Raw genomic sequence first — 13054 nt, 5'->3', positions numbered from 1 at the left:
TTCTACTAAAAACTGACAAAATAGCGACTTTTTTAAAAATTCATTTAAGTAAATAATACTCAGAATGTTCCAAAACACATTTTCTTTCACATGTATGCATTTGTATGCATTTGGTGGGAATTTATTTATTCTTCATAGTTATTCCCAGTAATTATTATTTCATAATTAATCGTTTTAATAATTTAACGTTCTTTTTATGTATTTGTTTATTAATTTATTTTTTAGAAATATCTCGACAGCTTGCCGTTTTTTAACTGAAGACTGTTTGGCAAATTGCTTGATTAACTCATACCCACCCCCATTTCGGAAGTTTGAATGGGCAGGACTTTTTTTTCTCTTAGATGTTCACTCCTCCTCGCCCCCAACCAACCCCCTTATTAAAACAAGTCCAAAACCCTGCCCGGTTAAAAGAGTCTTACAAATGTATGGCTTACAGGAAGCATAAAGTAAAAGCGTCTGGAAGAAATTAGACGCAGAGAAGGACAGTTCACTGCTTCAGCCTGTACCCTTGGAAAAACTTGAATGAGTTTCATTTTTAGTCACCAACATTGACTACTGTTGGATAAGTTTTATTCTTTTAACAGCTGACAACGTCAGAATGAACTGCCAAGATGCTCCAACAGACCTCATCACAGCAGACTGATGCAAACTACACTATAATGTATTGGAGGAATCGAGAAACTTTTATGGAAAACGTGGATACAGCACATCTTTGTTTTTAGATGCTCCATGCCGGTGTCTTCTGTATTTTACCCAAAAACTTGTATTGGAAGTTTTGTCCAGTGTCTGGAGCGTGCAGAGCCTCGTCGGACAGCATCCCTGTTAAACTAACGGGACATCTCCACACAGCTGCTCCAAGGTACTGTATGATCATGATTAATTTAATGGATAACTCTTTCGAATGATACACGTTGTTCTGTTAGATGAATAGTTTCTTTGCATGCATTTCATGTTGCTACAGAGTCAGTTTAAACAATCATAAGGGGAGATACATTTGAATGAATGGAGTTCAGCCATAAGTGATTGTAATACCTACACGTGCCAATTTTTTCAAAGTCCAACAGGTTGTAGCAGCCTGTTTAATTTCACTATATTTCTGAGTAACACGACTCAACAGTACAGATGATAAAGAACAGTATATATATATATTTTTTTTCTGGAATATTATTCATCTAGCCTACTTCGTATTTGTTTCTCTTAAATCATTGATGGTAAACCTGTGCAAATCAGCTGCTTTTTCTGACAGGTTTCATATTTTTACAGTTTTTACAAATAACAGTGAGGTTACTAAACAATGTCAGCTTGGTATATTTAAAACATTTATTCAGTATTTGCGATTCTACCAGGGCTATAGGCTAATTAAACACCATATGGACTCACTGACCAATAGAAGATCAGAAAAGATATTACGCGCAATCCAGCACCAGGCGTAAAACTGAGGGTGACGCAATCTACTAATGATGCGTAATGACGCTTTTCGGTAGGCTCCCTCAGGAGTTTTCGTGGTAATATGTGAAACAAATGGATTATATAAACCAAACAGAATCCTTTTCTACAATTGTCGTTTTTATGTAAGCACAATTTCGGGAAGCAAATTTTATTGCCTTTTATTGTCCTTATTTCTAAAATCCTTAAAAAAGTGATGGAGCCTAGTGTAAACTGATATGTATAATTTCCGACGCACCATCCAAAACTAATCCTAAACTTTCAAACAGTCTACTATTGCCATGGTAACCTCTTCAAGCCAACAGGACTTTTGTCCATCAGCTCTTTTGTATTGTGATCTGGCTAACTTGTAATCTAATTATGCGGTTCTTTGAAAAGGCTACTGAAACGTACATATACTTGTATGTTACAAGAATACATGCTTTTGTTTTGATTTTCTTTGGGGGGTTCAAGCCTTAATTAGAGGGGTCAGACCTCCCAATGCCAACGTGTTGTGTACTGCTTAAACATACATGGATTCCTCCTTAAAAGATAGTTTCTCAGATGTTGCCCCAAACATTTGCATTTTCATAATTCATCTTTACAGTCATCTAATCCTCAAAGTTATCATATGAGGCACTGATCATATAATGGGAAAAGCTTTGCAGTATCTTAGCACTACATCTTCTAATTCTCATTTCAAAATTATAGCCAGCACTGATAACATTTTACCTCCAAAATGCTACTTTGATATAATTGGATGCCAAACTTTACTGTTGTAAATGTGCAGAGTGTGTGATTATGTCACTGAAAATTAGGCTGTGGTTGGAGGTCAAAATGCTACAACCTGGGCCATGTGCCTAAGATAAGACCCAGCTGTTCAACACAGTCTACTACAGGCAGCAGAAGCTGTGTCAAGTCCAGGGGACTTCTAGTGGCCAAAGTTCATACAATAACCTAATTGCAGTTAGCCCTCAAGGCACTTAATAACAACTTGTGGAAATGCCACATTATTTCTTCTGTCGGTCTTAACCATTAGAAAAGCATTGTTTTATTTTGAGACTGAATGTGAGACCTAGTAAGGTATGAGAGTCCTGGAAGGTTGAAAAGGTAGAAACAGGCCTGGAGGCAGAATTTAGCACTAAACCAGGTGGCAGCAGTCTGAACAGCAGCGAACATGGCGGCCACAGGGTCTGACAAGGCCACACCACAGAGCCGTGGCGGAGTGATGGATGTGTCTCAGCGCTGGTGGTTGGATAGTTCCTCTGGGAGGCGGCCGTGGCAGATCCCCAAGTTCCCCACCATCTCAGAACCACCCACTTCGGAGAAGCAGAAGCTTCCTCAAATGCCTGGGAATATACTAGAGTATCTCAGATGGGCAGGACGTGCAACAAGGCAGTGTCTCTAGTTTTGTGTCAGTGCCAAAATTCCCACCAACACAATTTCAGTGAAACAACTTGAGTTTATTCTACCATCAAGTTTGCATCAGTCTTTTAAAGCTATCTTTCTTTTTTTGAATATTGTAAGTTATTTTACATTTTATTTATTTTTATTATTTAATATTTGAATATCTAAATTAAAATGGGATAGATTACAAAGGATCAACAGATCACCTAAGTACTGTTTTTGCTAATTTCGGAAGACAACTCTCACAGGATTCACTGTTGCTAAATAAAAACGAATCCCCTACTTTTCCATCCAATTTCTCCAAAAGGAGTGTTAAGCTCTGAGCCATGGATTTCCTGCCTCGTTGATGGCCCTTCACAAGTTATTGTGTTTCAAATGAAGCTTTGTCTAAAGGAAAGCTCCTCCAAATCTGAGGATAAAGATGAACAAATCCTCTGTCTCTATTAAGCTACACAATCTACCTCCCCTACATTCAAGCATAGTTAAAAAATTCTCTCTAAATGGATAATATTTCTATACAAATATAATATAAAAGAAGCAAACTCATTTTCTTATGGTGTTCAGGGGACATTACAAATCTGGGTCTATTTTGGCTAGTGCGAATGTACTTTCCCTGCACTGTAATATTTCATCTACCTTCAAAACTGAAGTTATAGTTTTAGGATAATTCAACTATCATTGACCCTTGACACTTTGTATCTCCTCCCTGCTCTGTTGGATCACAGCCAGATAATATACATGACAAATAGGCAAACATTATATATTTAATTATTGTTCTAGAATGATAACAACAACATTAACGTTAACTATATTCGCACACAACAAGGGATGATTCCATTGTTTATTATTAGTGCATGCTGAAGTTTTTTCATATTAAATGCTCTCTAAATTTAGGTGAATTCTGTTTTACTGTTGTGGTTATTGTTCTGGAAAAAAAATTCTGAAAGTGATTCCAACTATATTGTTACTCTGTGTCATAATTATTGTTGATGTGGTTTGGGCTTTCTTATTCACATAGAATAACTTTATAGTTATCGTAATTGGTGTGAACGAGCCAAATTACCATATTTCATTCAGTCAGACAAAATCTACTGATGGCAAATGTTTCACACAGGACCATTTCATCGACAGGATTTTCTAATGGGGTGCACACCCCCATTCACAACAAGATGAGTCAATCTGCACATGTAAACCCTGCACATTCATCCTTAGAGATGCAAAGCCTTTACCAATTTGTATAAAGATGAGAAATTAGGTCATCGACAAAGACAGCGATGCTTCAGATATCCTGTACTGCCTTGATAAGTGTTAGTGTCCTCTTAGGTGTGGGCTACATTTTGTCTTGTCGGCAGTCTTAGCACTTTCAAATGAGCCGTTTGGGTTCATCTAGAGTTTAAACAAGACATGAAAGCAGGTTTGGGGATACCCTGAGAGCAGTGCAGGCGTTTGAGACATTAACACCACATGCTCCCCTTAATCCAACAGGCTTGTACGTGTCTATGCGGATAAGGTGGGGTTTGGAGGGTCCAGAGGGCCTTATAAACATGCAGGATGACGTTAAAGACTGTGACACGTGCCAGTTAGACTAACACTGTGCTGTAGTCCATCATATCAACCTTCCTCACAGGCCAGAACCTCTTTATAATCGAAACCAAGAGGGACGATATCAAAGAAGAAACAAGATTTGAGTCGATAAAACAAGACGCCATCATTAATACAATGTCTGTGTTCAGCAGTAATAAGACAAAGGGTCTTTAGTAGAGCCCTCAGAAATCTAAATTTCACTGTTCATGCGTTCCCACGGAGATATAAACAGATGATGTCAGAGGGTGGTGCTGCATAGTCCCGTCTGCCAAGCAGATGGGGAACTGCATTAGTAAGGAAACTTGGAACAAATGGTCATAAAGACGGGTTAGGGTTAGGAGGAAAGGGAAGAAAAATGATGCCGTCTGAAATATACTGTCACTTATGCGCTAATAACAGATATGCTTCCATACGAGCAAAAGTCTGTCATCGTCACCACAAAGCTGTCCACACATTCGCTTTAATTTCATTTATGACTTTTGTCCATGAAGTTGTTCTTAAAGGGATGGCTCTGCCAATAAATTAAATATTGTGTTTATTTACCCACCCTCATGCCTTTTCAAACCTGTATGACTAGTTCAAAAGTCAGTTGGGTCCAAAACAACATCGGACATTCTAACTTTAATTGTATGGACAAAAAGCAGTACTTCAGAAGAACCTATTTGGTCTAGTAGTTGCAAATTATAATATTCACCCCTCAATGTCCTTTTTTTGTTTTCAGATGAGATGTGATAAAGTGATCACCTACTTGAGGATTGTTGGGACGACACTGTTCGGCATTTCGCTGCTTGTGGGAATCTCTGCTGCTTATATCATGGGGTATAAGCTCATAACGACTGCAGGCAACTACTTGTCCTTTGGCCTTTATGGGGCAATTCTAGTCGTTCACCTCATCATCCAGAGCTTGTTTGCTCTACTGGAACACAGGAACATGAAACGTTCCCTGGAAACACCGATCAAACTCAACAAGTCACTGGCCCTTTGCATCGCAGCCTATCAGGAAGACCCCAACTACCTGAAAAAGTGTTTAATATCTGTGAAAAGGCTCACCTACCCTGGGATAAAGGTCATTATGGTTATCGATGGGAACAATGATGATGACTGCTACATGATGGAGATCTTTCGGGACATCATGGGCCGGGACAAGGCAGCCACATACATTTGGAAAAGCAACTACCACCAGAAAGGACCAGAGGAAACCGATGAATCGTATGCTGAGAGCTTGCAGCATGTTTCTCGCCTGGTTCTCAACAATAAGTGTGTGTGCATCATGCAGAAGTGGGGCGGGAAGAGGGAGGTCATGTACACCGCCTTCAAAGCCCTGGGAAGAAGTGTCGACTATGTACAGGTGAGTCTATCTCTCTCAGGCGGCTCAAGCCTTGCCTAGCCAAGTAAACGAGGGAAACACAGGCAAATTGTACAAAGAAGCTTTTGTGACTCCATAAGTGGATGCTAGGCGGAAGCATGTAGTGCACTGAGAGTGAGGAAAGTACATTCCTGGTTAACACTGATGCTGTTCATTGAGGGACTTCTGTGGGAATTTGTTTGCATATCTCTGGGATATTTCTGGCATTTCCAGAACAGATTGCTGGTATTTTTCATGCAATCTCAGAGCACATACTATTAGCTCATGACGTTTAGCTCAAAGGAACGTGACACATAAATACATGTTCATAAAGTCACATAAATACATTAAAGACCTGAGGACCTTTTCTGTGGTGGTTTATTCTAAACATATAATTACAAGCTCCAACCAAAGGAGGCTAATTATTTTGGAGAATTTTGAGTTGAGAACAGCTGTATACATATGTTTTCACATCACAAAATAGACTTTGTTAGACACTGCGTGAGAATATTTACTTTTGTTCAAACTATTTGCAACAAAATGTCTTTCTAAAGATTTATCGGCAAACTATTGATCAAATGTCCTTTTATGTAATCCAAACAATTGTGCAATCGCTTTTGATGTAAGAAAGATTCAAGCTCACCAAACTCAAAACCTAGAAGAACATCTGAACGTCGGTTCTCACAGAACATGTTTTTGCGTTTCAGTTAGTTGTTTTTCTATGTAAATATACACTACGTATTTGGCCGTTTGATGCCTAAACATCACATTTCTGAAAAGCTGTGTCAAGTTGAAAATTAAGTACGTGTTCTGTGTGAACAGTCTCTGAGAAAGGTAAACTGAAGCTGTCATTTATGGGTAATTTTGTGAAGGCTCCCTTGTATACTGAACACATGATGTTATTTTATCCACATGCCACCTGGTTCCAATGAGATCCCTGACCTTTGCTCTGAGTGTAGAGGCCTAATTGTGTTTAACTTATCACTGATCTTGCTACTTGGCCTGTGGTTAGTCTCACTATGGGGTTTAGTTGTAAAAGCAAAGTGGCATACATGACTTTCCCCGGAAAAAGCGAGATAACTTCTGGCCGATGGTTGCTTAATGTTTTAATGTTAGAACGCTTAAACCAAATCTCTACTAAAATTTGAACAGTGTGTGCTCGTGTTTGATGAGCTTAAATTTTTGGCCTTATAACTGAACATGTAAGCCAGAACTTAATGATTAAAATGACCTCCGGGAGAGACTGATATTCTTTTCCCAACATATTTAGCAGCACGTTAGATTCATCGTGACTGCTCAAACAAAGACAAGCTGGTTTCTATATATGTGATTGTCGAAAAGAATAATATTTGCACCAAAAATAAATCTTTTCGAAGGAACACGTGTCATATTAATGATGATATTAGGCATCCTGTATCTTGCTGAACAATGTGATGCATCAGTGCATGTGGTGCAAACACTGATTCATCTCAATTTTCAGGAGAACATTTTGTTCAAACATATGTAAAATGCACTACTGTATGCATTTTAATTTTTAAAGGTAAATCATGTGTATCCTTTATTGATGTATCTATATTGTGCTGGATGCAGGTATGTGATTCAGACACCATGTTGGACCCGGCCTCCTCAGTGGAGATGGTGAAGGTTCTGGAAGAAGATCCCATGGTTGGAGGAGTAGGTGGAGATGTGCAGGTATGTGTTCTCTTGCAGTTTTAATGGATCCATCTACAACATCAATCATTTACATGACATAAGCATTAACTTTAAAAACATCCAAAGTTGAGTTTTCCTGTTAGTCTAAGTATGGCTCGCTCAATCAATCAATCAATCAATCAATCAATCAATCAATCAATCAATCAATCAATCAATCAATCAATCAGTCAATCAATCAGTCAGTCAATCAATCAGTCAATCAAAACCAAATGGCTGTTCATTCTGAGAAGTCATTATTTATTTGTAGATACCACTTGGTTTGATATTTTAGCTAATACAGTGACAAGTGCCATTGTATAACATCCATGTGGGAAATTTCTGAAAATTCAGAAAATTCTTCCTTTTGATATTTAATGGATTTGCTATTATGAATCTGTATTTTAGGCCTGGTTTTACAGACAGGGCATAGCTTAAGACAGGATTTGTCCATAGATCAATTAGGACATTTAAGTAACTTTTATAAATGTGCCTTAGATAAAAACACTGCTGATGTGAATCTTGAGACAAAACAATGGAACTGACATATTTTAAGATCTGTCAGTGCAAGTTTCTTTCGGTTAAAACAACCCAGACATGCATTTTAGTCTGGGACTAGGCTTAAGTCTGTGAAACTGGAGGTAAGAATTAAAGAAAACATACTGTTTGTGGGTTAGAGAAATTTCAGCATAGCTAGATGGACTGAAAAAAAAGGGTTTTCCCCCACTCCAGTCTTCAGATTTATAGTCAGGACAGTTGTTGTTTTTTGGGGTGGAGGAGGCAGGGTGAATCGATAAAGTTGTTCAAAGTACTTAAATATACTTCATATGTCAACAGAAATGCATATTACTGTGCATCCTGTACAAAGAGCCTTTAGATCTTTACTAGTTTCTCACAGATCTTTAGTGTTTCCATCAGCATTCTGTGTTATTTCCATACATCTATGTGGCAGGTGACCAAGACATACATATGTCATTCTGTATATTGAACTATAGATTCCCTTTGATTTCTAATCCTGTTTGTTATTCTCTCCCTCTAGATTCTGAACAAATATGAATCGTGGGTCTCCTTCCTCAGCAGTGTGAGATATTGGATGGCGTTCAACATTGAAAGAGCTTGCCAGTCATATTTCGGGTGCGTTCAATGTATCAGCGGGCCCTTGGGGATGTACAGGAACTCCCTGCTTCATGTGTTCCTGGAGGACTGGTACAATCAGACATTCATGGGAAGCCACTGCAGTTTCGGCGATGACCGCCACCTGACCAACCGAGTCCTGAGCCTGGGATATGCCACGAAATACACCGCCCGCTCCAAGTGCTTGACCGAGACGCCCATTACCTACCTACGCTGGCTCAACCAGCAGACCCGCTGGAGTAAATCGTATTTCAGAGAGTGGCTTTACAACTCCATGTGGTTTCACAAGCACCACTTGTGGATGACCTACGAAGCCGTCATCACCGGCTTCTTCCCCTTCTTTCTCATCGCCACTGCGATCCAGCTCTTCTACCAGGGCAGGATCTGGAATATCCTTCTGTTCTTGCTGATCGTCCAGGTGGTGGCGCTCATCAAGTCTTCGTTCGCCAGTTGCCTCCGCGGAAACATCGTCATGGTCTTCATGTCCTTCTACTCAGTGTTATACATGTCGAGTCTGCTACCAGCAAAGATGTTCGCAATAGCCACCATAAACAAATCCGGTTGGGGAACGTCTGGAAGGAAGACTGTAGTGGTGAACTTTATCGGACTTATTCCGATATCAGTTTGGTTCACCATTCTTTTTGTTGGCATTATTTATACAATAATCCAAGAGACACGAAAGCCTTTTCCAGAGTCCGAAAAAGTTATTTTGATAATCGGCGCAATTGTGTACGCCAGCTACTGGGTAGTGTTCTTGACTTTGTACGCTGTCCTCATTATGAAGTGTGGCAAGAGGAAGAAAGGACAACAGTATGATATGGTTCTTGATGTATAGTATTTCCCAGTGCCCTTGGTCCTTTCTACGTTTACATTAAAAACAATCTCAGACTGCTATCTGAAAGCGGGATGTCCACAGGTGACAAGAAGTGAGACATCATTGCTGCTGTGACTGTTACTAAGGATATTCCTTTGAAGTGATAGAGGAAAAACTTTGCAATGTGTGAGCTTTGACACTCTTGATGTTTTAGTATTCCACCACCAAATGACAACTTCTTTGCACTTTCACGTTCACACTCATTATGCATAATGCTTGATATAGAACTTTAAGGAACAAAATACCTCAGTGGTTATGTTTGCATTGTGTGAGTATTTGGGATAGAGTCTAACGAGACTCGTTTTTTTCTTAAGTAATTTATGATTTTTAATTTTAGCTTGTTTTTATATATATATAAAATATATTATGTATACGTTTTTAAACTGAAATCCAAAACAGAACTTCTGAGTATTTTTTTGATTGTGCTGTACTTTGTATTTGCATAATGTATTTTAATGCCTTTTATATAGACTTTTATTTTTTGCTTTGCCACCAAAGATTCTCTATTTTCAATAAATATGAGGAAATGTAACTCTTTATGACTTGCCTATCTGACCAAAATGTGAAATTCAGAAGCTGGATTTGTCTCTGTGATGACAGCGATAAAAGGCAAATCTAGGCATAAGTTATTCATTGACAAGAAGGGCGTTGAACCTGTGTTATTATAATAAGTATTATGTGGAGGGAAGACCAGTCTATTTATACAGCATAATGGGTTATAGCTTTCTTACATGTCTCTTAGCAAAATATTTGTAATATGAAATTATCGTATGCTGGTTCGGTTGAATGTTTGAATTGTCCTGTCAAAATAATTGACAGTTCCACACAATCTATGCAATTTCTGAATGTGCCAATATCACATTGCTATGTAAATCTTCCAGAAAGTGACACAGGAGCATTTGCATATAAATGAGGGAGAGATGCCTCTTGTGATTGTTATTATTTCACATAATCTTATGTCATCCATCAATGTCCAGAACATTTGCAAGAAAGCTTTTCCAGTGATGCCAAACCTTAATTTTCAAGTAATGCCCTGCCTTAATTTCCTGTAGAAGACCGGGTTTTATTTACAAGCATTATTTTAATGTTTACTAAAATTTTAAGAACATTATGATTTGAAGCATATATCAAATATGGATTGTAATTGATGAGGGCTTTTACAAAGGCAGTATTGTCATAAAGCACTTTTGTGTTTGTGCCAAATAAAAGAACATACTTTATAATACGTATTCAGCGTGCTGTTTCCTTTGTAAGCATCATGTCCTTGAAAAATAAATATATGACCTGATGAATCTGTTTTCTCTCTCTCTCTCTCTCTCTCTCTCTCTCTCTCTCTAATTGTGGCATCTGTAAGTACAGTGAGTAGGGGAATTCCTGAGACCTCAGACTGCTCTTACACACAAGGACCTTGCTTGGCCTTCGTTCTTCTATTTCATCAGCGACTGATGAGGGATGAATAGAACAATTATTTTCACGCTGTATCAGGAAGGAAGATTGCCATGGCAATGCTTTTTGTTTATGATATATACAGTGTAAGCAGGATGGAGTAGCCACGTAGCCCGAGTCTAGACTAAGCACTTAAAGATGTCTACAGCACTGCAGTATAATCCCTCAGTGCAAGCTGTCATGTTAGTCTATAAATCAAAGATGATTTCATGGGTCAGACTAAAGATGAAACTCACAGTTCTGTAAAAAGAGTTCATTATTCTGTTCGTAGCTGTAGACTTGGCAGGCGATATCCATCTCAAACACTGCTGACAACTCTGAACTGTGCCCGTGGCAGTCATGGGAAACCTGGGGCTGATGATGGCATAAACCCGGGAGCCGTCTTCCTTGGCTGTCCAAAAAATTCCTCATCCCAGATTTGTGTAGTCTTGGCAGCTTCAGCTAAGGGGCTGTGCTCCTCCACTTGGCCACAGGTGGAGAGGATTCCATCTGAAAGCTCCAGTCATGTATAGAATAGGGCAAATTTATAGCGGTCAAGACCTTACTGGGCGTTGCAGAACTCATGGAAGTTTATTGTAATGCTGTCTGTGACTGTATGTATGAAGGTTGCATGTGGCCAACAAGATGCATGCCATGTGGCACAACTGTACCAATGGTGGTGCAGTTATTGTCATAGTTGTGTAAAATTTATAACTGTGTCCATGAGATGATTTGATTTGAACTGAAGGAAGGAAAGAAATTGAATCTATCTATCTATCTATCTATCTATCTATCTATCTATCTATCTATCTATTAAAGCTTGTACTTGATTACAGTTTTTTAAAAATGTCTTTGATTTAGCTTCCTCAATTTTTTTTTATATTTTAGTTCCTTGAGTAAATTTTTTATTCTGATTTCTGGTCACTACCTCAATTCAAATTCAGGAATTAAATTTTAATTTCTTAATGGTGCACAGCCTTGGTCACTGTATGGAAAAAAGCAGCTTGGACATCCTGAATAATTTCTACTAAAAGACTATTCCCCGAAATGGAAATGGGTTTAGCTCATGTCATGTTCTTAAGCACTCCCAGGGCTCTGTGAAGATGACTGCACAGAGGTAACAATACACTTGATGTAACTGCCAGGTGCATGGAGATGGACACACCGAATGGCGCGAATCACACTGAAGACTCGTAAAACACTGACTGTGTCTGCAGATGAGCCACAAGCATTGTCTATTTATACTGTGTACAAAACTGGGCAATTAAAATTTTGAGTTGCATCTATTTATCTATGTACATCTGCCTAGCTATTTATTTTACATCTAGCGTCCCAGTTTGCTAAACAAAACTGACATCTGAAATAAACACTGGGATGGCATGGACATATGCCATTACAGGCTCATCAAATCTTCCATGTAAACACATTTGATCTGAGAATAAAAGATGATGTGCCTAATAGGAGCATAATCAGAACAGTCAGTTAAAGTGTGGCCTCAGTGGCTTACTGGGAAGGTTTAATGGACTGATTCAATAATATTTGGCTAAAGTATTCCTTCAGATCTGTGAATATTGAAACACATGATTAGCATTGCTGTTTGAAATGGAACACAGAACAAACAAGAACAAAGTCCACTGGCTCATTTTCCACGATCTTTTCACCAAAAATAATCTTAGCATGGAAGCAAGAAAGGAAAATACAATGCAAACACATTTAGGTGGTCACAAATGTTCACCAGTTTGGCCAAGTTGCAGTCAGTCCTTTTGACAAACATCATGTAACCTATGTTCTTATAGCCATTAAATGATCTTTAATGAAATGAAGGTCAACTTGCATCTTGAACAACACAAATTTTGCTGAACTCACATTAAAAAATTATTTGAGTAAATACAATAAATAAATAAATATTACTTGGGAAGGTTTTAAAGATTCATATACTGTAAAAATCAACATTTTAAAGTCTTCAAGGCTTTTAAAGCCTTTAAATAATCTTTAAGTAGTCTTTATATTAGAGTACATGAACCTCCTGATTAGATTTGAGTTGAAAGTGCTTGCACGTTATACAAAATTCAATGTACAGGCCTAAATCTTTCTATTCAAACTCTCTACTCGTGTCTCTTGAGTTTAAAATGTCTTAGAGTTACTTTCAAGAAAATAAGGAACCACTAGCT

The 13054-nt window shown here is 38.4% G+C and overlaps 1 protein-coding gene across 1 annotated transcript; it reads left to right on the top strand.

Annotated features, from left to right (window-relative positions):
• Positions 1–413: 413 nt before the first annotated feature.
• On the top strand, positions 414–10683 carry has2 (hyaluronan synthase 2). Its single transcript, XM_042740710.1, has 4 exons — positions 414–859; positions 5138–5764; positions 7352–7453; positions 8490–10683. The coding sequence occupies exons 2-4, from the start codon at positions 5138–5140 to the stop codon at positions 9417–9419; spliced, it is 1659 nt and encodes a 552-aa protein (XP_042596644.1). The 5' UTR covers positions 414–859; the 3' UTR covers positions 9420–10683.
• Positions 10684–13054: the final 2371 nt, after the last annotated feature.

This window comes from Cyprinus carpio, chromosome B16, assembly GCF_018340385.1.
Source record: "Cyprinus carpio isolate SPL01 chromosome B16, ASM1834038v1, whole genome shotgun sequence".
Lineage (NCBI taxonomy): Eukaryota > Metazoa > Chordata > Actinopteri > Cypriniformes > Cyprinidae > Cyprinus > Cyprinus carpio.
Note: the sequence above shows the minus strand (reverse complement) of the source record. Positions and strands in the feature narration are given on the sequence as shown.

Excerpts from the sequence above, each read along its gene's own strand:
- has2 (XM_042740710.1), top strand. The coding sequence starts at position 5,138 with ATGAGATGTGATAAAGTGATCACCTACTTGAGGATTGTTGGGACGACA. Across the intron at positions 5,765-7,351 it reads GAAGTGTCGACTATGTACAG|GTATGTGATTCAGACACCAT; the intron begins GTGAGTCTATCT and ends TGCTGGATGCAG. Across the intron at positions 7,454-8,489 it reads GAGTAGGTGGAGATGTGCAG|ATTCTGAACAAATATGAATC; the intron begins GTATGTGTTCTC and ends CTCTCCCTCTAG.